Source organism: Phascolarctos cinereus, unplaced genomic scaffold (assembly GCF_003287225.1).
Source record: "Phascolarctos cinereus isolate Bilbo 61053 unplaced genomic scaffold, phaCin_HiC Scaffold_9;HRSCAF=440, whole genome shotgun sequence".
Classification (NCBI taxonomy): Eukaryota; Metazoa; Chordata; class Mammalia; order Diprotodontia; family Phascolarctidae; genus Phascolarctos; species Phascolarctos cinereus.
Window position 1 is genome coordinate 113,814,779 of NW_027556402.1, and position 25,287 is coordinate 113,840,065.

The window sequence follows — 25,287 nt, forward strand, 5'->3', positions numbered from 1 at the left end:
TTGAACAAGTTATCTGTTATTATATTTTTCAAGGATTCATGTATGATTTTCACATATGCACAGTGAGGTGGGAGGAGGCTGTGTTCTATTAAATGCTATTGAATGAATATTTTTTCTTCTATCTTCAGGTCAACAGCTTTTCTACTGATGTGCATTTTTAAAAGTTGCTTACATTAAAAAAGAATTCTTCTAAGCTTTTGAAACCTAGAAACTTATCCATCTCTATAATCACAGATCACAGACATAGGACTAGGAGAGAACCCAGAGGACACTGAGTTCAACCTCTACATTTTACAGATGAGGAAAATGAGATGAAAGGAAGTCAAAAGATTTGTCCAAGTTCAGTTAGTCAGTCAGTAAAAATTTATTAAACGCCTACTCAAAACCTCCACATCTTCCTGAGTTCAAATCTAGCCTCAGACCCTTACTAGCTATGTGATCCTGGGCAAGTCACTTAACCCTGTTTGCCTCAGTTTCATCTGTAAAATGAGCTGGAGAAGGAAATGGCAAACCACTCCAGTATATTTGCCAAGAAAACCCCAAATGGGGTCATGAAGAATTGGATACAACTGAAACAAATGAACAAGAACAAAAATGCCTACCCTGTGTCAGTCACTGTGCTAAGCACTGGGGATACAAAAAGAGGCAAAAAGCAGTCCCCTGCCCTCAAGGAGTTTATAATCCAAAGGGATTAGATTCCCAAGGTCTCACATGTAGCAAGCATCAAGCCAATGTGCCTTCCAATGTACCACCATGCCTCATATAAGGAGCTAATTTTGACCCTACCTCTGCCCCCAGCCTGGCTCAGTGAACAGTCCCACCCTTCTAGGAAGACATACACTTGAATCCTGACTCTCTAGTCTTTCAGGGTCCCAGGCAACTAAGCCAATATAGGTGAGTTGTGTATACAACTGTGTGGTTCCCCTGCATAGATTAAGTCACAGGCCCGGCCCAAAATATTTCTCTCATTAAAGAGGTAGGTACCTTTCTTAATGTGTTATGGAAGGGAAACTAAAAGAGTCCCGTCTATTTAAGCCAAGAAATCACTTTGTTATAATTCTACAAAAGACAGCAGGAAAGACACCCCAATATCTGAGTTTTAGTTCAATTCATGAAACCTGGCACTTACCTTCCTCTGTAGGGTTAAACCCACAGATGTCACAAATACAACGAACCCACTTATTCATCTCCTCCTCACTGTCTGCTACCAAGTAGAAGATGCGATCAATAGTGTTGATATCAAAAATGTAGCTGTTTTCAAACTCCTTTTTGTTAAATGTCAATCCGGCGTCTACTTGTTGACATAAGTTTAAGTCAATAATGCGGATGGGCTTTTTGGCGTGATCATTTTTGTAGTATTCCAGTACAGTACGTCTGGATCTCCCGTTAAACGGCCACTTCGGAGCACAAACCACCTCCTCTTCCATGCCTGTGAAAGAAACCAAAACATTTATTTAACATTCAGGAATTAAGAATGATTTTAAAAATAAGACATGTAAAAATAAAAAAATGGGAAAATAAGACACGTAGAAAAACAAAAATAGTTATCATTTTCCTATAAAATTATTTGCCATTACAAAAGTCAAAGTTTCCTGAAAATATAAATACAGTCATCATATTGGAGATCTATTACTATGATGTGTTGATAGGTCATGCAGTAGAATGGTCAGCACATAGAGCTCATCTCATCTGTCAGTCCATATTGTTTAGACTGACTGGTTTTGGGTTTTTTTTTTCCAGTAGTGTCTGACTGTGACCCTATTTGAGGTTTTTCTGGCAGAGATAGTGGAGTGGTTTGCCATTTCCTTCTCCAGCTTATCTTACAGATGAGAAAACTGAGGCAAACGGGTTATGTGACCTGTCCAAGGTTATACAATTAAGAAGTGTCTGAGGCTAGATTTGAATTCAAAAAGTCTTGCCGATTCCAGGACCAGCACTCTATCCACTGCACCACCTAGCTGCCCCATGTTTAGACAGCTGCTACTAACTAAATATTCTGCCCTCTCCCCTCTGCTTCTTAGACTCCCTGGCTTTCTTCAGGAGGAAGCACAAATCCCACTTTCCACAGCAGGCCTTTGGGAGAATGGGGGGTGCCCCAGGGAAGCCATGGACAAGATTTGAGTAAGCTAGGTAGCACAGTGGATAAAGTATGGGGCTTGGAGTCAGACTATCTTCCCGAGTTCAAATCTGGCCTCGGCCACCTACTAGTTGTGTGATCCTGGGCAAGTCATTTCACCCTGTTTGCCTCAGTTTCCTCATCTGTCAAATGGGCTGGAGAAGGAAATGCCAAACCACTCCAGCATCTTTACTGAGAAAAACCCAAATGAGGTCATGAAGAGTCAGACTCGACTGAAAAGTCACAACAACAACAACAACATGGACAAGATTTACACAGGACGGGAAGACATGGATCTGTATCACTGGAGGAAATGTCAACTTCAATGAGCCCCCAAATCCACAGCATTCTCGCTAAGTCATTGTGTATGCTGCTCTCTTGGTTCTGCTCACTTCATTCTGTATCACTGCATACAAATCTCCCTATGATTCTCTGAATTCCTCATACTGGTTGTTTCTTTTTTTATTTTATTTTTCATTTTTTTGTATGGGACCTCCAACGTGACCTTTTTAAAAAAAATTTTATATATTGGTTGTTGCTTACAGCAAACAGTATTTCATTCCATTCATATCCTACAATTTATTAAGCCATTCCCCAATCAAGGGAGGGATCCTATTTGACTTCCATTTTTTGGCTCCCAACACAAAAAGTACTGCTAGATAGCATACCTAAGTTCTTTCAGAAGCCATCACAACAATGGACAGTAGCAGTGGCAACTAAAAAGTAATTCTCTTTGAGCTGAAATGAAATAACTGGTAGGGGGCAACTGAGGCACGGAGAAACCCCCTGTCCACTAAGGTAAATTATATCTTTTAGCTTCAGCCTCCATCTTCCTCAAATCTTATTCCAAATGTCAATCATATTAGGGGGAAAGAAACATTTATAATTTTATCTTGTTCTCCTTATAATTTTCCAGTGGAAATATTAATTAATAAATTATGAGATTGTCTACAGGAAGGCAGCAGCAAAGCTGAAAGACGAAAAGAAGGTAGCTGAGTAATTTATAAGCCAGATAATCACCCCCTGAATCATTGAGAGTTGGTAAACTAAGGTCAAGATTTCTTGGAAGTTTTGCCACACAGTAAAATTTTTGAATTGGCAAGTATTCCAGAAAACAGGCAAGCAGCAGGATTAGAAAATACACAGAGAGAGAGAGAGAGAGATTGAGAGACTGTGAGTATATCAAGGAGCTATGCAGAGGAGCCCCTTCTCAGCTCAAAACTCTTCAGTGGCTTCTTGTGTGATGTTGAGGGAATCTGCTTCATCTTCCTAGGCCTTTGTTTCCTCATCTTGTACATGAGCAGATTGTAGAGGACCTCCAAAGTCCCTTCCAGGGCTAAAGCTATGAACCTAGGATCCTACCTAGTAAAGTTCAAACTCTTCTGTCGTGGAAAGCCCTTTCTAGACTTATCTCCTGTAACAGTTTGCCACATCCTCAACATTCCATCCAAACGGGATTGCTTTCCACCCATCAAATACAACCCAGTGTATATTGTCTCTGGGCTTTTGCTCTGTGCCTGGAAAATCCTCTCTGCATCTGTCACTGCCTCCTGAATTCTTTAAAGCCCATCACTAATGGTAGTTCTTCCATGAAGCCTTCCCAGATTCTCCTCAAGTTGATACTGGCCTTCCCAGTCTCATATAGCACTCCTCTAAAGTATTTATCACGGATCATAGCGTATACTATAATCACCTGTATCTGTGTGTATGTGTGTGTGTGTGTATTTATGTACATGTATATGTACATGTATGTATATACATCCTTTTGTTGGTGCCTATAAACTCCAAAACAATAGAAATACTGCATCTCCCCAAGGGACCAAAAGTCCTTAGCACCCAGCACGTGCTCAACAATGATCTATTGAATTGAACTGGCCTGCTAGGGGCCCATTACCCAGATGATGAAGAAGTCTAAGCAACGGCCCCTTAGCTAATGATAGATAACATTTATATAGCACTTATTATGTGCCAGGCACTGCGCTAAGAGCTTTGCTATTATTTTCTCATTTAATCCTCACAATCCTGGGAGGTAGGTACTGTTATTACCCCCATTTTACAGACAAGGCAATCGAGGCAAACAGAGGTTAAGTGACTTGTCATGGTTCACACAGCTACTAAGTATCTGAGGCTGAATTTGAACTCAGGTCTTCCTGATTCTAGGCCAGTGCACCACTTAGCTGCCTCAGGAAGACAAATCTACCATATAAGGAGAGGACATGGATTAAGACCAAGAATTCTTATCTATACAAAGACATGTTAATTTGTTTTGGTTGAAAAAACTTTTCAAAGCCCAATCAAGAGGTTCTTTAGAAAAACCACTATAGAAAGAAAAAACAAATGCAGCTTTAAAGTTGTGAATCTCCAGTAGCCCCTCTCCACTTCTAAGTATCTAGTTAATAGTCTCGAGTGTGGGCCGCAGGACCTTTCCTACCAAGTCAAGTCCTTTGGCTTTGTGACAAGTTATTTTGAGGCCTCAGAGATCTTTTCCACTTACTTTTGAAAAATTCTCAACCAAGTTGCAGACAGTTGAGGTTGCCAGAAATCTGATTTTTAAATAACTTGGGGAGGGGGGTGGAGGAAGATTGCTGCAATATTTTTGTTTTTCAAACAAAATAAACCGAGAGTAAATTTTTGCACATGATAGGACCTGCCCTCCCCCCATTCAGACCCAAGTGTCTTGGGTTTGAAAGTTAACTCAGCACTCACCAGCTCTGTGACCATGGACAAGTTAATCAACTTCCCCAAACGTCATTCCCCTAAAAAACTGTAAAATGGACAAACTAATAATTGCATAATAATAGCTGCTTCCTGGGATCGGTATGGGGAAAGAACTTTAAAAAGCTTAAAGAGTTATAGAAATGTGAACTTAATGTCTTTTCCTAAGAGGTTTCTGGCTATTGGTAGTTTCTAAACAAACAAAATGCCCCTCTTCTTTGTGGTCACTTCATGTAAATATATACATTCATATAAATATAAATTCATATAAATTCTTGCTTTTACCATACTGGCTCTACTTTCCCATTGAGGAACCAGATTCACAGTGCACACAAACTCAGTCACAAGCAAAATTAAGTAGATAAAGAAGCAGCTGATATGATGGAATGAGCTTTGGACTTGGAGTCAGAGGACTTGGGTTCTAATACCTATAATCTTGTGTAAGTCATTTCACTTATTCAATGTATTAAGCACCTATTATGTAGCAGGCACTGTGCTAAGTACTAGGGATACCAAAGGAGGTAAAAGATAGCCCCTGCCCTCTAGGAGCTTACAATCTAATATGGAAGCCAACAAGGAAACAAAGCTATACAAAGCATATGTAAAATGGACATCATGGCCTCTGAGACCCATTCCACTCTACATTCAGGACCCTACCCAGTGTTTATAAAACTCCTTCCATTAACCTAGGGCCCAAAGAGCAGCAGGCTAGAATGGCTGAGAGCCTGAGCACAGCCAAGCATGTGTTGTCATCTCTAGCATTCAACGATTGTGCATTCACAAGTGAAGATGACAAAGGCAGGAAAGAATGGGATCTGTCCTGGGCTACAACAGAGGTTTGGTTCCTGCCCCTCTCCCTTCCTCTTCCATAGTGTTCAATTTTAAAGGGCATTTGAGAACTCATCTAAATGGTTATGGACAAAAGGAAAGGGAATAAAAGAAAAGGAATGTGTGTATGCGCACACGCGCGCACACACAAATATATACAGAGGTGGAGGCAGTGATTTCACAGGCTGGTTTGGTGAGTGAGCATCGCATGTGAGACGAGCTTTCTATACAGGAAATTACAGTCCTAAAATATTGAATTTAGCCAGCCAGCACCTGCTACTTTTTTGGGGGTGATGGGGGGAAGGTCCTCAACGCACATGAGAATGTTTGTTTCAGTGACATAATGAGTCACTCTCATTGAATCTGGCACCAATGAAACTAGAAAACAAAAGCAATTACATAAACTACACACTTTAATAAGGCAGATACAAAGATTCTCTGGATCATAGTACAAAGCACAATTTAGCAACCGAATAAAGCTGGATCCCAGACAAGAGAACTGACCTCAGAACCCTGGCTAATCGCAGTACAAAGGCGTCTCTATGTTTTCAAAGCACAAAATGAGCCCACATAAATCACTCTTTGTTATCTGAAAATATCTGGGATTCTTAAAGCGTGTTCTATTTTTAACCTTGTTGCACTTGTCGCCCCAATGAAAGCCGTAGGTTGCCCCACCAAGTCTACAGTAGCAGGGTAGAAAATGCCTTTCAAAACCAAAATCCCTGAATAAATTTGGGACAAAACTTTGCATGCAAAAATCCATTCTAACTGTTCACTTTCATTGGGAAAAGAGACATGCGTGGGACAAATGGGGACAAAAAGCTGACTTTTCATGTATCTAACTACATTTCTAGTGCCTCTTCATAGGTCAGAAGGGGCATGATCCCCTCCAGACTAGAATAAAATGGACCTGGGTTCGAATTTCACTTAAAGACATTTACTATATGTGTAACTCCTGGGTATGTCATAAAACTTCCCTTGGTCTTAGCTTCCCAGCTAGCCATAGAGGACAGAATTAGATCTATTGGGTGGAAGTCAAAGGGTCAAATTCAGGCTCAGTGTGAGGAAAGTGTATAAGGAAAAACTTATCTAGAGCTGGCCCCATAGATAGTGATTTCCCCATCCCAGGATGTCTCCAAGCAGAAGGCTAGTTGACCACCTGTTAAGGTACCAATCTGACCTCCAAGGTCCTTCCTAATTTAGGAAATTCTGTGACTTTTTTTAAAAAAAGGTCCTTGTTTCTGAATTTCCTTCAGACTTCCTTAGGACTTTGGCAAACTCCCTCAGCTAACTGTACACAGGACAGACAGACTTGTTGGGCGGACCTCTTCAAAGAGCTTATCATTTATTTAACAGTATGGATGTGCAGGGTACCCTAAATCGTAAGCAAGTGACAGAAAATGAGGCATGAACTCATAAGCTTTGTAGAGATAGCAGCTTGTTACATAAACCACCATTCAACACAGCCTTCCATTGTGTACGTCCTCTGTGGTGTAACTGATGAAAATGCAGGGATCAGATGTTTTAACTCTCCTCTTGCCTTATGCCTGTAGCAAGCAGATGACCAAAAGAAAGGGGAAAGAATTATTTCTTGCAAGAGAATTTTGCCTGGATCTCTCCTTTGCCCCATCCATGTTCTATCCTGTCTCATGTACTAGTCATGTGAGTGTCCTCCCTCCCTCCTCACAGGAGACTGTAAACAACTTCAAGGTAAGGACTGGTTTCTTCCCCTACTCCCCCGATTTCATGTTCCCAGAGGTAAGTACAGCATATTGCATATATAGGTGCTTAATAAACGTTTCAACTAAATTGGAAGTCCAATAGGATGGAAGCTTCTTGAGGGCATCCTTTTTTTTTCTTTATATCCTCAGTCCCTCAAATAGGGCCTAGCATATGTTGTTGCTGAGTTGTTTTCAGTCATGTCCGACTCTCTGTGAACCCACTTGGGGTTTTCTGGGCAGAAATACTAGAGCAGTTTGCCATTTTCTTCTCTAGCTCATTTGGCAAAATGAGGAAATTGAGGCAAACAGGGTTAAATGACTTCCCCAGGTTCACACGGCAAAGGCAGTATCTGAGGTCATATTTGAATTCATGAAAATGAGTCTCCCTGACTTAAGGTCCAGTGCTCTATTCACTGCACCACCTAGCTGCCCCACCTTGTACATAGTAGGTGTTTAATAAGTGCTAGCTGAATTGAATTAAATGACAGTATAAAAAGGGAAAGCACACAATTCTGTTTCTTTAATTTCATATACCTATGGGAAGATGGTGCCTTTTGTGATTTGAAAAACACATCCCCCCCTTTTTGGTTATACTGTCTCCCCTCTTCTCTTAGGAGTACCCATTTCCTTCTTCTTCCTGACTATACAAATCCTACCAAATCTTTCAGATGAGTAAAAGTATTCCTCTGAACAGCTTTCCTGGAATACAGCAGCCAGGACATTGAACTTCCATTGGGATTTAATATCTACATGCCCTATACCATTCATTTCCTCATCTCTCCCCCCTTTGCTATTAACTTTTCATCTATTTATGTCCTTTCTCTTTTTTTCCTTACCTTCTCTCTCCTTCCCCCCCCCACCCCCATTATAGAATGGAAGGTCAATCTATATCCAGAGAAAAAACTATGGGAGTCTGAATGCAGATCAAAGCATACTATTTGCTCTTTTTTTTTCTTCTCTTTTGTTTCTTCTTTCTCGTGGTTCCTCCTATTGGTTCTAATTCTCTTTACAACATGACTAATATGAAAATATGTTTAATAAGTATGTATATGTAGTACTTATATCAGATTGCACGCCTTCTTGGGGAGGGAAGAGAGGAGGAAGAGGGAGAAAATTTCAAACTCAAAAGCTTATGGAAGTGAATGTTGCAAATTAAAAATAAATAAATTTAAAAAAAAAAAGGAATGGAAGGTCAGCCCTCGGTGATCATGCCAATCTCCTCATTTGATAGGAGGAAACAGGCCAGTGTAAATCTTCACACTGTCCTAGACTCAAAAAGAATGCACACTTAACCTATCTAAGATGAGGGCACTGGACATCATGTTCTAAACCCTTTCACCTTCCCCCAAGCATGCTGGGGCAAAATAACAAAATGGAAAGCATGTGTCAGAAGTCTGAGGTCTGCCCCTAATGTGCTCTGCAGCCATCAGTGAGACATCTCCCCTCTCTGAGGTTAAATTTCCTAATTTGCAAAATAATTGAGATGGATGACGTGATCCCTATATCCCCTCTCATTTTGATATTCCCAATGCTAAATATTTACTCCCTTACTCTGCCCATATTATGGGGGCTAGGAAGTATCAACAATTAAAGGAAGTAGAAAAGTACAGATCTTTTAATTTTTTAAATAACATCTTATTAGACTTCAGCTTGATATCTTTTAGGTTCAAGTCTAAACTCCTATGGTCTTTGCTGAAAGAAAGACCAGTATCTTAGGATCATAGAAGGGACCTTAGTGAAAACTGAATCATCAGATTTAATAATGGGAAAGAACTACAGAGATCATTCCCCATCTTATTTTATTAAGATGGCAGCTGTGCTAGTAGAAAAGGTCAGATGTGAAAGACAGAACGGTAAGATTTGGCAACTGACTGTAGGAAACTAAAAGAATGGTGATGCCTTTGAATGAAATAATAAAGTTTGGAAAAGAAGTATTTGGGAGGTAGGGTGGGGGAAATAATGAGTTCTATTTTGGATATCTTGTGTTTGAGTTGTCTCTAGGACATTCAGTTTGAAATGTCCGATAGACAATTAGTGAAGCAGGATTGAAGATCAGAGGAGAAACAAGTCATATATGTGAATGTGGGAGTTGTTGGCATAGAGATGGTAATTAAACTCATAGGAGCTGATGAGCTTACAGAGAGAGATAGGCAGAGAGAGAGACACAGAGAGAGAAAGCGACAGGGGCGGGGAGGGAGAGAGAGAGGAAGGGAGAAAGAGAGAGAGACAGACAGACAGATATGGGGGGGAGAAAAAAAAAACAGGGTAGAGGGTCTAGGAAGGAGCCTTGGGAAAACATCCCACAGTTAGGGGACAGGACCTGGAAGATGAATCAACAAAAGAGACTGAGAAGAACCAGTCAGATAGACAGGAGGAGAAACCCAGGGAGAAGAGTATCAAAGAGAGGGCAGTTAACAGTAGCAAACGTAGGAGATGGGTAAAGAAGGATGAGGACTGAGAAAAGACCATTGGATTTGGTAATTAAGGGATCACTGGTAATTTAGAATAGTTTTAGTTGAATGATGAGCTCAGAAGATGCGGAAGCTGTGAGTATTAGAGAGGTTCTTATGGGCATTCAGTAGAAAAAAAGTAGGAAAGGTTCAGGACAACAGTTTGAGGAGATGTTAGGATTTAGTGAGGATTTCCTAAGGATGGGGGAACTTCGGGCTCATTTGAAGGAAGTAGGGAACAAATGAGAAAATAAGGAGAAACTGAAGATTCAGAGTGGGGGAAATGACTGAGGTTGAAATCTGCTGGAGAAAATAGGAAATGATGGAATTAGGGACATAGAGTAGCTGGTCTTAGCAAGGAGAGGAAGGAAGTGGGAAGGTGATCAGGCTTTTTTTGAGATGAAGATAGGGGCAGAAGAGTGTGCCTAGGGCCTCAAAATTGAATGGCTTTTTATAAAGTAATAGTCTCCTAAACAGTAATTATCAGAAAGTAACAGAAATAGTAAGTAACAAAGTATTATAAAGCAGTAAGCTATAAAACAGCAACCTACCTAAGCACAGAACATTAAATAACAGTAAGATAGTAACTTGCCCCATTACAATATGATGGTGATTAAAAAAAGAATAATGAAAATGAAGCATGGTAGACTGCTGGGCTTGAATGAAATCAGGATGACATGGATTTCAAATCTCATCTCAGACATCAGCTGCGTGATCCTGGGCAAGTCACTTAACCTTTACGCATCTTAAGCAACTCCAGAGGATTTATCTACTAAGGCAAAGGTGGGATGCTATATACGTTAGTATGGGGGTTCCCACACAGAGAGTTCTCTACGTAGTCACATATTCATAACAACAACTCACCTTAAATATCAGGAGAGTAAGCTTACAAAGCACTTTCCTCAAAAAACGCCCAGCACCAGAGGAAATAACCTTTACCAGATATAAGATTAAATTACATTCTTACTTTCTTTAGTAAAGTTACTGGATTTAGAGTAGTAATGAATGTCCTCGCAATAAATAAGGAATACTTATTTCTACAAAAAAAAATTTCTATTATAAGTATGGCAACTGATTTTGTCTTTAAGGCAAGTTAACTCTTTAAAATTAGGTGATTCTTTAAAATATAATCAGAATTCAGCAGTATTGTAAACAAGCTACATAAACTGATGATTTTTCTCTTCTTTTTTGAAAATACCATCATAACAATTTGCAAAGTAAGCTCATGGGACCTTTAGGAAGAAATAGAAGATGTTCATACTTTTTAGACTTCAGTTTTCAAAGTATAAAAGCTCAGGACACCACTTCACACACAGTAAGGAACTATGGCCGATAGGAACTCCTATAAGGATACCATTTCATGTAGCTATAGTCTACTCTTCATCAGGGGCAAACGAGACAAATACAGAGTCCATTGGAGGATAAAAAGACAAACTGAGTAATTCAGTTGGAATAAACCTAAAAGTTAATGTTTGGATCTCAATGGTTAACTAACCACCACCACTCTGGGTTTTAACCAACAGAGATGGACAGAAAACAAGAAAACATCAGGGGGACCACAAAAACTTTTTCCTTGATGAAAGCTACTGAGTCAGAACCAAAGTTTAATTTGGACCTGATAAGCCTGAAGCATTTCCTGTATTTGGAGAATTACTCTTTCTACCACACTGGACTGGGTACCATGATAATTTGATTAAATGCTATTTTGTTCAGGAGAAATTAGAAATGATGATGAGGTTTGATGATAAGGTTTTTGAGATACTGATTAGACAACAAATAAATTTAATGATTCTTTTGTTGTGATGTTTGTGAGTTTTTTGGGGGGAGGACTGGTAATTTCCATTGGAGTGAAGAACTCCAAGTGTGGAAGATCCCTCCACCAATGCTGATGTGACAGCTTATCAATGATTTATGATCTTAGAGAACTGCCTGGGAGCACCAAGGATTCCACTGTCACATAACCAACAGGTGTCCTAGATACAGATGGGACTTGAATACAGGTCTTCTTGATTTAAAGACCAGTCTTCTGAATGCAGAACAAACTACTCATTGTTTCTTTGGTAGAATTAAACATTTGAAAATCACTGCTCTCCCACTAACTCCTTCTGACGTTATTCAAGTCTTTAACTGACTTGGGCTTTAGTTTCCTCATCTGTAAAATATGGTGGGGGGGGGGGTTGGATTAAATTACTTTAAGGTGCCTTCCACCCCTGATATTGGATTTTGTAAAGTAGAGAAAAAGAAATTTCACCAGTTCCCTTATTCACCCCCTACCCCCAACAAAAAGATCTAAAATCCAAGTTCTACTTGATTTAAAAGCCAATCAGGTAATGGGAGGGTTGACAACTTTGGATGGAAAAGATGTGTCGAAGGGGCAGGGGTAGCAGTGAAGCCTAGTGGATGTCAGACTGGTCCCTCATCTCTTGTTCAAATGATCCAATCATACCTTTGTTTGAAAATCAAAGAAACAGAAGGGGGGGGAAGTATTTTTAGAAGCTGTAATTTACTGATAAATTTTCCTCTTAAAGATCTTGACAGCTAAGGAATTAACTGTACTTTTTGTCTGAAGTATAAAAATATAGGATCTTCTATAGAAGAGGTCTCACCAAGGAAGTGGCTCAAACCAATAATGTCCCATTTTGTTTTAATGAGGGGCTTGGACAGAGAAGAGGCAAAATACCAAGGAAAATATGAAATCTCTTAAACAGAGGGATAGACATTTCCCTTTGGGTTCTTCTCTTACAGCTCTGTAACTATGGTAATCACCCCTGGTTATATTTCTTTTAAAACCACTTCAGTGAACAAAACAACTCATATTTTACCATCAAGACCACCGATGAAATCCAATCCAACCAACCCACTGTGTGCCAAGGACACCATGCTTAGCACTGGGAAAAACAAAGACACAAAGAACAACAACAAAAAACAGACTTTGCCTTCAAGCAGCTTACATTCTCCTGGATCTGCACAAGCTGTATTCCTCTAAAGTTCTGTTTATTTATCTATAATACTATTTTTCCATAATCTCGTGACCAGTGGTAGGGAACTGACAAAAAACCAGACGTCCATTCCAAAGTAAGGAAAAACAACAGAAGTATTTGCTTTAACCTACTTGACTTGTTTTCCAGGAAGCCCCATCTTTTCTCACTAAGCAAAATAAGGAAAAAACAGGCCCAGTGGAAGTTTCCACTCCTCTGGCTCTATCATCATGGTCATCTGTTCCAAACACACACACACACACACACACACACGTCTAAAATTTCCTGTTTTCCAACTATTGTCACCATTTTCTAGTCTTGCACTGTAGGTTCCAACTTTAGCTTAGTTACATAAACAAAAGAAAATACTGAGAATAATGTAGAACAATGCTCAGATACAAGTTTACCCCAATCCCTCCCACTCCCCCAAAAAACCCACTTGGTATTTCACAGCTCCAGTAAATGCTAGTTCTGCACACTCTGTTTGAAATAAAACAAATTAGCCAGCACTGAGAAAAAAAAATCATTACACTTTCATGGAAAAAGTCAAGCCTAATTCATAAGTCTCAAAGCAGTTTGGAGGAAGTGGGTTTAAAATTACCAACGGATGATGCTGGCAACTCACTCTTTGAAAACATTGCTAATTGTGAGTCCTGGAATCAGCACCACATTAAAAAAGAACCAACTTTGTCATAATCAGTACTCTAGTCTACTGGAACTTTGCTAGCACACGATTTTGCTAGTGACCACAGTTTGGGGGATGGGGTAGAAGGGCTTAACTGATTAACTCTTCCATTCAACAATCATTTATTAAGCCCCTAGGTCTAGTCACAGGGGACACAAAGACAGGAATGAATAGCCCCTGCCCTGGAGTTTAAGTTCCCTGTCTCAGGATTCTTCACTGTTTCCCTATTTGGATATAGGGTAATATGCAAACTTCTCCATGCGGTATTTAAAGACCTTCCCCAACCAGGCTTCGGCCTATCTTTCCAAACTTCTTTCGAAACTCCAGCTTGAGCCAAACTGGTCTAACTTGTTCCCAGAAAAGAACAGTTCATCTCCTGTATCTTGGCCTTTCCATAAGCTGTCTCCCATGGAAGGAATGTCAATCATCACTTCCACCACTAGGAACCCTTTCAAAGTAAAGCTAAAGGCCTTTTCTAATTATCCCCTTCCATTTTTATACCACCACCACCACCCTCTCCCATGATGGCACAGTGGATAGAATGCCAGCCCTAGAAGACTCATCTCCCTGAGTTCAAATCTGCCCTCAGATACTTACTAGCCGTGTGATCCCTGGGCAAGTCACTCGACCCTGTTTGCCTCAGTTTCCTCATCTGTAAAATGAGCTGGAGAAAGAGCCACCCCAATATCTCTGCCAAGAAAACCCCAAATGAAGTCACAAAGAGTCAGACACAATTGATGAACAAAACAACCACCCTTTCATTAAGCTGCATATACTTGGAACAGAGAGAGAAAAAATAAAGATGCCTCAAGTGTGATCCACAAGCTGTGCAACCAGTTTCTGAATGTGTTTATTAAGAGTGGAAATAATTGCCTACCACTAGATCCACATGGTGGGCCTCATTATTCTACATACAGTCTATAGGTTTGACTAAACAAATCAGTAAGCATTTATTAAGTGCTTACTAGATACCATGCAGTAGAGATATAAAGAAAGACTAAAGGGATGGCTAGGTGGCTTGGTGGCTACAGCACTGGCCCTGGAGTTAGGAGGACCTGAGTTCAAATCCAGCCTCAGACACTTACTAGCTGTGTGACCCTGGCCAAGTCACTTAACCCCAACTGTCTCTTTTTTTAAGAGAGAAGCCAAATCGGTGTCTGCCCTCAAGGAGCTCCTGCGCTAATTAAGGAGACACCATGCAAACAGCTATGTACATACAAGATGTATACATACTGGGGTAAACTGGAGATAGTCTCGGGGGGAAGGCACCAGAATTAAGGGGAACTGGGGAAGGTTTCTAGCAGAAGGTGGGCTTTTAACCGAGACATGAAGGAACCCAGGGAAGCATGGGGTGGAGGAAGAAGGGCAGAAGAAAGGCACTGCAGGTATGGAGAAGAGGCAACGTGTACACAAGAGGCAATGAACACAACTGTGAAAGCTACTTTGAGAATGGGATGGTGTGGGAGGGACACTCATGGACATTATCTCTTACAGTCTTAGACAAAGAGGGACAAGAAAAGAATAATTCCTTAGACTTATACAAAGTCCACGATCCTTCGGACTAGATTGACTCGGACAGCTTTTAAGGTCCCTTCCAAATCTACATAAAATTTTACACCTCAGTGATTCTAGGCTAGGCATCGTTAATCTCTGTTCTTCATCAACTCACAATTCAGGTATTTTCATAGGCTCAGGGAACCTGTAACATCTGTCTCACTCATCTAAAAATTAATGAGTCAGGAAACCCCAGGAGCTCTGGTCAATGAAAGCTGGAGCTAACACAAATCATCCTGCCAAGGAGCAAAGGCAAGGAAAAGTGAGTCAGAGGATTATCACACATTGTGGAGAAGGCAAGATGGCTTGAGTGAGGAGTTCAGGAAGCCTACAATCAAAGGACCTGGTTTCAATCCTAACTGTACCACTTACTGCCTGCATGACCCAGGAGCAAATCTGGAATAGATCAAAGAACATCTGTAGAATGAGGCTAGAGCCAGGGGCGGGAACCTGCCTGCCATCCAGGATCCTGACCCCTAAAGGAGACAGCTTCCAATCTTTGTTTTTAAGGAGTGTGTGAAAAGACTGCTCTCTCTTATTCTGCCCTGCAACACACTTAGTAGGAACTAAAAATGGGGATAAAAATTGCATTTCACTCCCACGGTCACTGTGGGACACTTAGGCTAGATCCTGTGTCTGTCCTCAAGAAGCTCCTACGGTGTGCTGGGTCCAGAACCTGAGTTCAAATTTGACCTCAAACACTTAACTTAGATGTGTGCCCCCGAGTAAATCACTTGACCTCTGTTTGCTACAATTTCCTCATCTGTAAGGACAATAACAACACCCACCTCACAGGGATCAAATGTAAGAATCAAATAAGATAATAATAATAATAAATGACAATTGTAAAGTTTATCATGCTGTCTGGCACATAGTAGGAATGAGATCCTAATAACTGTAAAATGCTTATCAGTGCCTGGCACATAGCAGATGCGATATAAATGTTGGCTATTATTACTGTTATATTTGTAAAGTGCTTGTAAAGTTTAAAGCACTCTATAAATGCTAGGTATTATGAGTCGATTTAAAACAAAATAGATTTTAGTAGTTCAAATACAGTTTATCAATTTAAGACATTTTTGCACACGACTATGTAGAAATAAATACATGTCTTCCATAAAGTCATCAAATTTTTATAGCAATTTTTCTAAACTGTACACATTTTAATTATTTTGTACCAGATTTTCTGGGTGGATGACAATCAAATCCTGGGTTACAGATAGAGCTCTTTACAAAGGCAAACAATTCCCCTGCCCCAACACACATAAACTCACACTTTCTTACGGAATTTCAAAATAAATCACTCATGGCTTCATATAAACGGAAACACAAAAATACTCCACACCAAACAAGTGGAAAGATTAATGAGACATGGAACATAAGAACACCATTTTTGAGATAGCATATTTAAATTTATTTGGGATTAGTCAAAACAATGGCGATTTTTCTGAAAGTAAAAACTACATTCCCCTAACATTGCAAGGACAAAGACTGCAAGACAAAACAAACAAACACAAAGCCCTCTAAAACTCTTCTTGAGGCAGTCTTCCAAAATGACAAATCATTCATTCAGGATGCATCTAATTTAAAGCATGCTAAATTTAAAAAAGGGAAAAGGAATCAACCTCGTCTAAACTGAATCCTAAATTCTGGCAAAGCAAAAAAAAAATGTATTCACTCCGAAGAATGAAATGAATAGCCTTTAGACACATAAAATAAAACCTTGCATATAACTCCCGGGTTAAATACTGAACAGTTTTCAGAAAATAACCAACTCCCCTCCCCTCAATTAATGGGGTGGGATTGGGGAACCAGTTTCCTCTTAAAGCATCACTTTCGGAAAAACTCTCTTTCTTATACAACATGCACAGAACAGCTCCAGCACTGAAGAAAAGGTGGGTGACCATTTACCTTTCTCTGTTTTCGACAAATCCAAGTGCAATCTGGCCCATCTCTATGGATATGTCTCGTATGAAAATAATCCAGGCTTTCTTTTTCCTGTTAGCTTTCTATCCCACTCTACACCACCCAATCCTACTAACCTTTGACCAACAGGAAGTAGACACAATGGACTGAAAATAACATCAATTATAAGAGTGAAGTGTGATTTAATACATGAGTAGTGGGTACAAAGGGCTGGGGGAGCAGAGGGAGAAGAGAGGACAGTTTCTTGTTTCTGTCATCAAAAGAGCAATGAATAAAATTTCTAGGATTGCACTTAGAGGGAATAAACATTTATTAGCTACCTATTATCTGCCAGGCATTAAGTACTTCACAAATATTATTTCATTTAATCTTCCCAAAACCTGGAAGGGAAGTAAATTATCCCTATTTCACAGCTGAGGAAACTGAGGCAGACAGAGGATAAGTGACTTGTCTAAGGTCACACAACTAATAAGTATCAGAGGCTAGATCTGAACTCAGGTCTTCCTGCCTCTAGGCCTACTGTGCCACCAAGCTTCATCAAATCCTCAATGGTATTAAATGGTCATGAACTTCAAGCAAAACTCTCACCAAAAATAATTTTCAAAAACTCAAATAATTATAGTATGTATACATATTCTTCCTCCAAAACCATCCTCAAAGGCTATGCCAACAGAAGACAAGGCGTGGCAATGCCTGACCATATGGAAAGGCTTCAAGCGCGGCGCAGGGATATATTTGTATGATTGCCACCCGAGGATGGGGCTACACAAGAAGATTCATCACCAGGATGGCAAAAAGATAGGGAGGGCCACTAGGGAAGAGTAGACTGGTAAAACAGGGAGGGGCCAGGTGACAAAGAGCTCTGAATGACAAACAGGATTTTATTATTTTTATCCTGCGCTAACGGGAAGCCACGGGAGTTTACTGGGCAGGAGATGGCCAGACCTCCGCCTTAGGGAAATCACTTTGGCAGCCTAATAGAGGATGAACTAGAGAGCAGAGGTATCAAACCTGTGGACCAGAGGCCACGATCAGCCATATTAAAATGTAATGGAAAATGTTTAACAAAATTAACAAAAACACAGACAATGTGAATTTGTGGTACTCTAAGTCAATATGGTGGTCCACAGGGATCCTTTCCCATTTGAGACCAACACCACTGAAGAAGACTGAGGCACGGACATGATTCAGGGAGACCAATTAGAAGGTTATTACAATAATGTAGGTGAGAGGTGATGAACTAGGGTCATGGTGGTATGAGTGAAGAGAGGGGGACGTACTGAACAGGGGTAGTGCAGGTAGAAACACGGAGACCTGACAATACATGGAAACGGAAGGTGAATGAGTGAGGAGATAAGGATGGTGCCTAGGTTGTGGGCCTGAGTGACTGGGAGGATGGAGGTACCCTCAACAATAGGAACTTTCAAAAGAGGGGAGAATTTACAGAGGCAGGGAGCAAGTACTGTGTTCTGGACATGTAGAATTTGAGATTCCTGAGAAGTATCCAGTTTGAGATGTCCAAAAGGCAGTAGTGATATGAGACAATATCTCAGGAGAAAGACCAGAGCTGGATATATATACACACATATATACATACATATGTGTGTGTGTATGTATATATGTATATGCATACACACAGATACACACACAGAATATATAGAATAATAATCATAGAATACTGTATTTCACAGCACAATTGTCACCATTGCATAATCATCGCACCTGCTTTATTCCCCCCTCCAAAAATTTGTAACCTTTCATCACATAACCATTGCATGGTAAAATTCTGTTCATCATACCGCTTAAAAGGTAAACAGAGCAGCAATGTATTCACCAGTGGCATATGGATACACATTTATTTTCTGTGCATTGCGAGCCACAAGCCTAGAATTCTCAGCCCACGTGCATTGTGAGTATATTTCCAAAAGCCGACTTGAGAGGTTTGTTTAGAGCGCTAACGGTATTGTCACTCAACCCAATAAAGAGCCGCAGGGGCAAGGGAAGCTGGCAGGCAGCAAAGCTGCCATGAGTAAGTCACATGCTATGGTAAGACTTGCATCCTCCCAGTTTTAACACATTCACGAGTATTCTGTGCATCCTAATCTTGCACCAAAGACAGTTTAGTAATACATGATTTTTAAGAAATGCCGACACAATTTTTTTTAAAGCTTCACATAATGGTCATACCCCACTTTTTTGCAAAAAATTTGTCATAAAATCTGTGATGATTATGCGGTAAAATACAGTATATAGAATCATCAGCATAGAGATGATTATTGAATCCCCAGGACCTGATGAAATCACTAAGCCAGATGCCACAGAGTACAAAGAAAAGAGGGTACAGGACAGAGACCTGGGGAACATTCACCTGCAGTTAGAGGGTGAAGATGAAGAACCCGCTAAGGTGACTGACTGATCTGGTCTTAACCTCTTTCTTTACACAGATGAGAAAAACCCAATTCAGAGAAATGACTTGACCAATGTCGTGTAGTAAGTGCTGAAGCTAGGATTCGAATCCTTGTCTCCTGAGACCAAATTTATTGCTCTTTACAATGTACCACATCTTCTAAGGTATCAAAGGCTTGTATTACCTGTTGGTGAAATTACAGAATCCTTATAAATTACTTCATAACTTGAATGAATCTGGAATTTCACTGATGGCACCCCCTCTACCAATCTGGAAGACAACTCCTCCATGGCTTCCCATAGACCCACTTCTACAGGTGTTGGGGTGAGAGGTGGGAGGGAGAGTTTACCATTAGAATTATTATGGCGCAGTGGATAGAGCACTGGCCCTGGAGTCAGGAGGACCTGAATTCAAATCTGGCCTCAGACACATAACACTCACTAGCTGTGTGACTCTGGGAAAGTCACTTAACCCCAATTGACCCCCCCCCAAAAAAAAAATTCAACAGATTTTGTTTTACACTCAAGTGATCAAATTCTCACGGAGAAAGTCACAAAATTCATAAAAATGGGAAAAGGACTCACATGTACAAAAATATTTATAGCAGCTCTTTTTGTGGTGTCAAAGAATTGGAAATTGAGGGGATGCCCATCAATTGGGGAATGGCTGAACAAGTTGTGGTATATGAATGTAATGGAATACTATTTTGCTATAACAAATGATGAACAGACTGACTTCAGAAAAACCTGGAAAGACTTGTATGGACTGATGCCGAGTGAAGTGAGCAGAGCCAGGAGAATGTTGTACACAGTAGCAGCTACGTTGGTAGAAGACTTAACTTCGATAGACTTAGCTCTTCTCAGCAATGCAAGGATCAAAGACATCTCCAAAGGTCTCATAATGGAGAATGCTATCCACATCCAAAGAAAGAACTATGGAGTTTGAATACAGATCGAGGCATACTATTTGATATTTTTTCCCTCTGTTTTGTTTTGTCTTTCTTGTGGTTCTTCCTATTGGCTATAATTCTTACTTACAACATCACTAATGTGAAAATATGTTTAATAGGAATGTATATGTATAGCCTTTATCAGATTGCATGCTGTCTTGGGGAGAGAGGTGGGGAAGGAAGGGGAGAAAAATTTAAAACTCAAAAGCTTATAGAAGTAATTGCTGATAAATTAAAATAAATTAATAAAAGTACATAAAAATAAATTTTGATCGAATGTTTTTGGTGTCACATTGCCTAAATCCCCCACATGCTGTATTTTTCCTCCTTCCTCCTCAGACCCACCTCTTAACAAAGATTTTTTTTAAGAAAAAAAGAGGAAGAAGAAAAAAAATCAGCAAAACTGATCAACATAGAATCTGACAATACATTCAATATTTCACACTCATGATCCTCCTTCCCCTCCACTCATGTCTGCAAAGAAGTAGGGGTGGGGGAAGAGATATTCTCTCATATTTCTTCTTGAGGCTCAAGATTATCCTACAAAATTCTGCAATATTCATTTTCAATTTTTGCAGATGGTTTTTAAAGCATTCCTCCATGAAAGCCCTACTCTGATGTAGCCTTCTGTACTCTGGCTTCTTAAAGACTCTGCCAGCAGAGTACAAGGACAGTAAAGTCCTATCAAATTGATTTTGTAGTCTTAATCATAAGATTGGCAATGGTTTAGCTAAGCTAAATCCACATAGGTTCACCTTCATAAGGAGACACCCGAGTGTTACAACGGATACAGGAGATTTGACTTGGAGTTAGAAATCCTCAGTTCAAATTTGTTCTCCTATATTTAATATCTGTGTGACCCTGGGGAAGTCAATCAACCTCTCTGTGCTTCAGTTTCCCCATTTATAAACAACAGATAATACTAGTACCTACTTCCCAGAGTTGTTGTCACGATAAAATGAGATAATATTTATAAAGTTCTAGATAAATACTAGCCATTATTATAATAAGTATATCTATCAGGTGATTATTTTTTTCTATCATAGCTCATAGAACACATCTATTAAGGTATGTTCTAATCCATATTTTAGAAGGAATAAAAATCACAATATTTAATACTTAAAAATATTAAACTCTCAAGCACGGCCCAGATCGCCACTGAAGTTGGAAGAGTTGGGATGGGGTCCCAGCTCAACTGCTCAGCAGCAGTGTGACTCTGGGAAAGTCACTTGACCACTCTCAGGCCTTCAGTGACCTCAGAGACAAAGTGAAGGCAGCCAAAGAAGATTACCACTAAGGTTCTTCCACCTGGACCATTTTATGATTCAATTAGACTGGGAACTGCCACAGAATCCTCGATTTCAAACTGAAAGGGTCCTTAAAGATGATTCCAGGTCAAGTTTCTCTTGTTACAGATGAGAAAATTAAAGTCTCGGGAATTTAAAATGATTTGCCCAAAGACACCTAGCTAGTAAGTGGCAATCTGGGATTCGAACTCAGGCCCCCTGACTCCCACTCCAGTTTTCCTTCCTGCTATCTGTGGTCAGAGGCTGACATCTGACTCGCTATCCAGCCTGAGAGTTCAGTAAAGTCTGCAAATACTAAAAATAACCATACAAACATGTTTATGGCATTTTAAAAAACAGAATCCACAGTGTCTTCTAAATATAACCCTTGTATACAGCTCAGGGACTGACCTGGGATTTTCAGGGACGTCAGCAGGAACCGCTACTCCCACACTTTACCACAGATGGGTTTTCATGTCAAATAGCAGCACTGTATTTTAAACATATAATTGCTGATATTTAACCAAAGGGAAGTGGGATAGGGGGTTTAGGCAATGGGGGGTGGGGTGGGGGTGGGAGGTGTCTCTTATCCCACTTAATTTGGGAGCCTCCAGAAAGCACAAAGCACACCAGTCCCTTGTGGCGGACTTTAACACTGATGATACCACAAAACAACGGAAGGGGGATATCCTGTCTGAAAGTTTCCATTCAATGGATGCACTCCAGAGGGTCCCCTTCCTTGTACACAGAGCGGACGATGCTTCTGCAATAGATAAACACAAAAAAAGGAAGCCAGTGTGCTCCTCTCTGAGCACAATATTTTCTTTTCCAAAAGGTGGCCCTGACACTGAACAATTTTAATTGGTGGACTTTTTATGGCAAGTGTTTTCCTTTATATTTAGAATCTAACTTAAGACATAGAGTTATCCCAAACAATGTTGGGGTGGGGCGGGGGGGGATCATACTAACATCAACAAGTTTACAAGAGGCCCTGGTCATCTGGTATACAAATTGTGCTCCCATTAAAACAATCGCCAGCAGAATCTGATCTAGGATGATTCAAAAACTCCTTTAAGATCCTGGACCATCACCAGTCATGTCGACTTTTGTCCTGCCATTAAACTTCAAAGACTCTGGAGGAGACAGTGAGGCTGACAATTTTGTGCAGCTCTGCCTCACTTAAATCCAATTCATGAGCAAATCAAGACATCACCCCATGATGTCATCGGTCCTCTTTGAGAAAGAAGAATGAACAATGATAACAACGACTATAAACTCCACGGCTTCCTCTAAAGTAGGTCAGGCCTTCCATGAGTCCTAGATAGATAGACAGACAGACAGATACATAGATAAATAGATGATAGATAGATAGACAGACAGAAAGATAGATAGATAGATAGAGACAAATAAATAGAGACAGATAAATAGAAATATAAACAGAGAGCTAGTAAGATAGATGGATGACAGATAGGGTGTCCAGACAGACAAGTAGATGGTTGGATAGACAGACAGTCAGATAGTTAGACAGAGGGAGAAAGAGAGATGATGGATGGACAGACAGATAAGTAGATGGATATGGTGAGATAGATGATGGATGGACAGATAGATAGATGAAGTATTTATTAAGCACTTTACTATGTGCCAGGCACTGTGCTAAATGCTAGATATGTAAACAAAAATAAGGAAGACAGTCCCTATCCTCAAGGACCTTACTTTTTAATGAGGGAAAACATATGGGGAGCTGAAGGTAGTGAAGGGATCTGGAGAATGGAGTTGGGGGCAGGGAAGAGAACCCATTCAGAGGCAAGGAAGCCACTAAAGAGGTGGAAAAGAATGAGTCTAGTAAGGACCACTAGGTGGCTCAGTGGACAAAGCATCAGCCATGGAGTCAGGAGGACCTGAGCTCAAATTTGGCCTCAGACACTTGACACTTGCTGTGTGACCCTGGGCAAGTCACTTAACCTGGATTGCCTCACCAAAAAGCAAACAGCAAAAGAGAAAGAGAGAGAGAGAGAAAGAGAGAAGAGAGAGAGAGAGAGAGAGGAGAGAGAGAGAGAGAGAGAGAGAGAGAGAGAGAGAGAGAGATCTAGTCAGGAGTAAAGTAAGCGTGGTTGAGGCTCCTCGTGAAATGGTGACCCAGGCTAGAGAATCACCAGTCAAGAGACCAGAACCTCAGAGTGAAGGTTTCTCCAGGATAGGAAAGAGACTGGTGAGAAGATAGAGAAATCCCAAGTGTGGAGTGAATGAAATTACTTTGCACACACTCTTTTATTCTCGACATTTATAACACATACATGTTATATCTCCCCCCAGCCCCTAGCAGAAAGTAAACCCTCTGTGGAAAAGGCCTGTTTTTCATTTTTGTTTTCATATCCAGCATTTTACACATGGTAAACACTTGGTAAATAAATACTTGTCGAATTGAGAGTGAGACTTAGATCAATCTGGGTCACCAGTGTGACTACTCTCCCCCGTTAGTATCTACTGTTACCTTCTCATCCTATCAAATGAGGACCTTTCACAAATCCTCCAGAAAAGATCAACCCAATGTATTGGAGGCCTAACACCTAGGTCATTTAATATATGGTGCTTGTTAGTTATCTCTTTCTGTCAACATACGACAGGCGTCCTGCACTTTCTGATGATCCATGTTATTTTGTATTTATGTCACGTAGGACTATTGATTTAAGGCTCAAAGGAATCAGAGAGTTCATCTAGTCTAATCTCATTTTACAATTTTAGAACCCAATTTAGAATTCTGACTCCAGGTCTGATGAGTCTCCCACTGTACCAAGCTGGCTTTGGCCAACTTATATCCACCATAAGCCTCAAAGTCCTACTTGTGTCTTCTTGTATCATGAAGATGACTGACTCAAGCTCCTGAAGGGCTTCTCCTGAAGAACCCAAACGGGGAAGACTCCATCATGCTGGAAAGTCTTTGATGTCTCAACCTAGTGATCAAATGCTATCCAAGGACCAGTCAATACAGACCTATTATCAATAATAGGGCAGTCACCAGGTGAGGCAGCTAAATGGCATAGTGGATAGTACACTAGGCCTACAATCAGGAAGTCATCTTCCTGAGTTCAAATCTGGCTTCAGACACTTATAGATGTGTGATCCTGGGCAAGTCACTTAACCTTGTTTGCCTTAGTTCCTCATCTGTAAAATGAACTGGAGAAAGAAACTGCAAACCACTCCAGGATCTTTGGCAGCAAAACTCAATGGGGTCACAAAAAGTCAGACAGGGTTGAAATAATTCGACAATAAACACCGGGTGATACTGTCTTCTTTTTTAACGTTGGAGATCTGTAAAACAGATAAAGATGTTGACAGGAATGAAAAGAATAAAAAAAAGGGCATTTTATCCTTAATAAAATGGGAGAAAAAAATTTCTTAGTGTTTTCTAAACAACAAAGAAAAGGTCTATTTTCAAATTCAATTGGGAGTACATGGATAACAGTCCTTGCCCTCAAGGAACTGACCTTCTACTGGAAGATATATATAAACAGATAAATATATACCACATAATTTGAGGAAGACATGAATACAAACAACCAAAAGGATCAGAGAGGGCTTCCTGGAGGGGGCTCCTGAACTGAGCTCTGAAGAAGCTAAGGATTTTCAGAGGCAGAGGTGAGTAGGGAGGACATTCCAGACATGGCAGACACA

The 25,287-nt window shown here is 40.3% G+C and overlaps 1 protein-coding gene across 1 annotated transcript in view; it reads right to left on the bottom strand.

Moving 5' to 3' along the window:
• Positions 1–25,287, bottom strand: part of GAB1 (GRB2 associated binding protein 1) — a 188,598-nt gene that overhangs the window by 66,340 nt on the left and 96,971 nt on the right. The window contains 2 exon segments of the mRNA XM_020989841.2: positions 1,130–1,367; positions 1,370–1,429. Of these exon segments, the coding sequence (XP_020845500.1) occupies positions 1,130–1,367; positions 1,370–1,429 (298 nt within the window).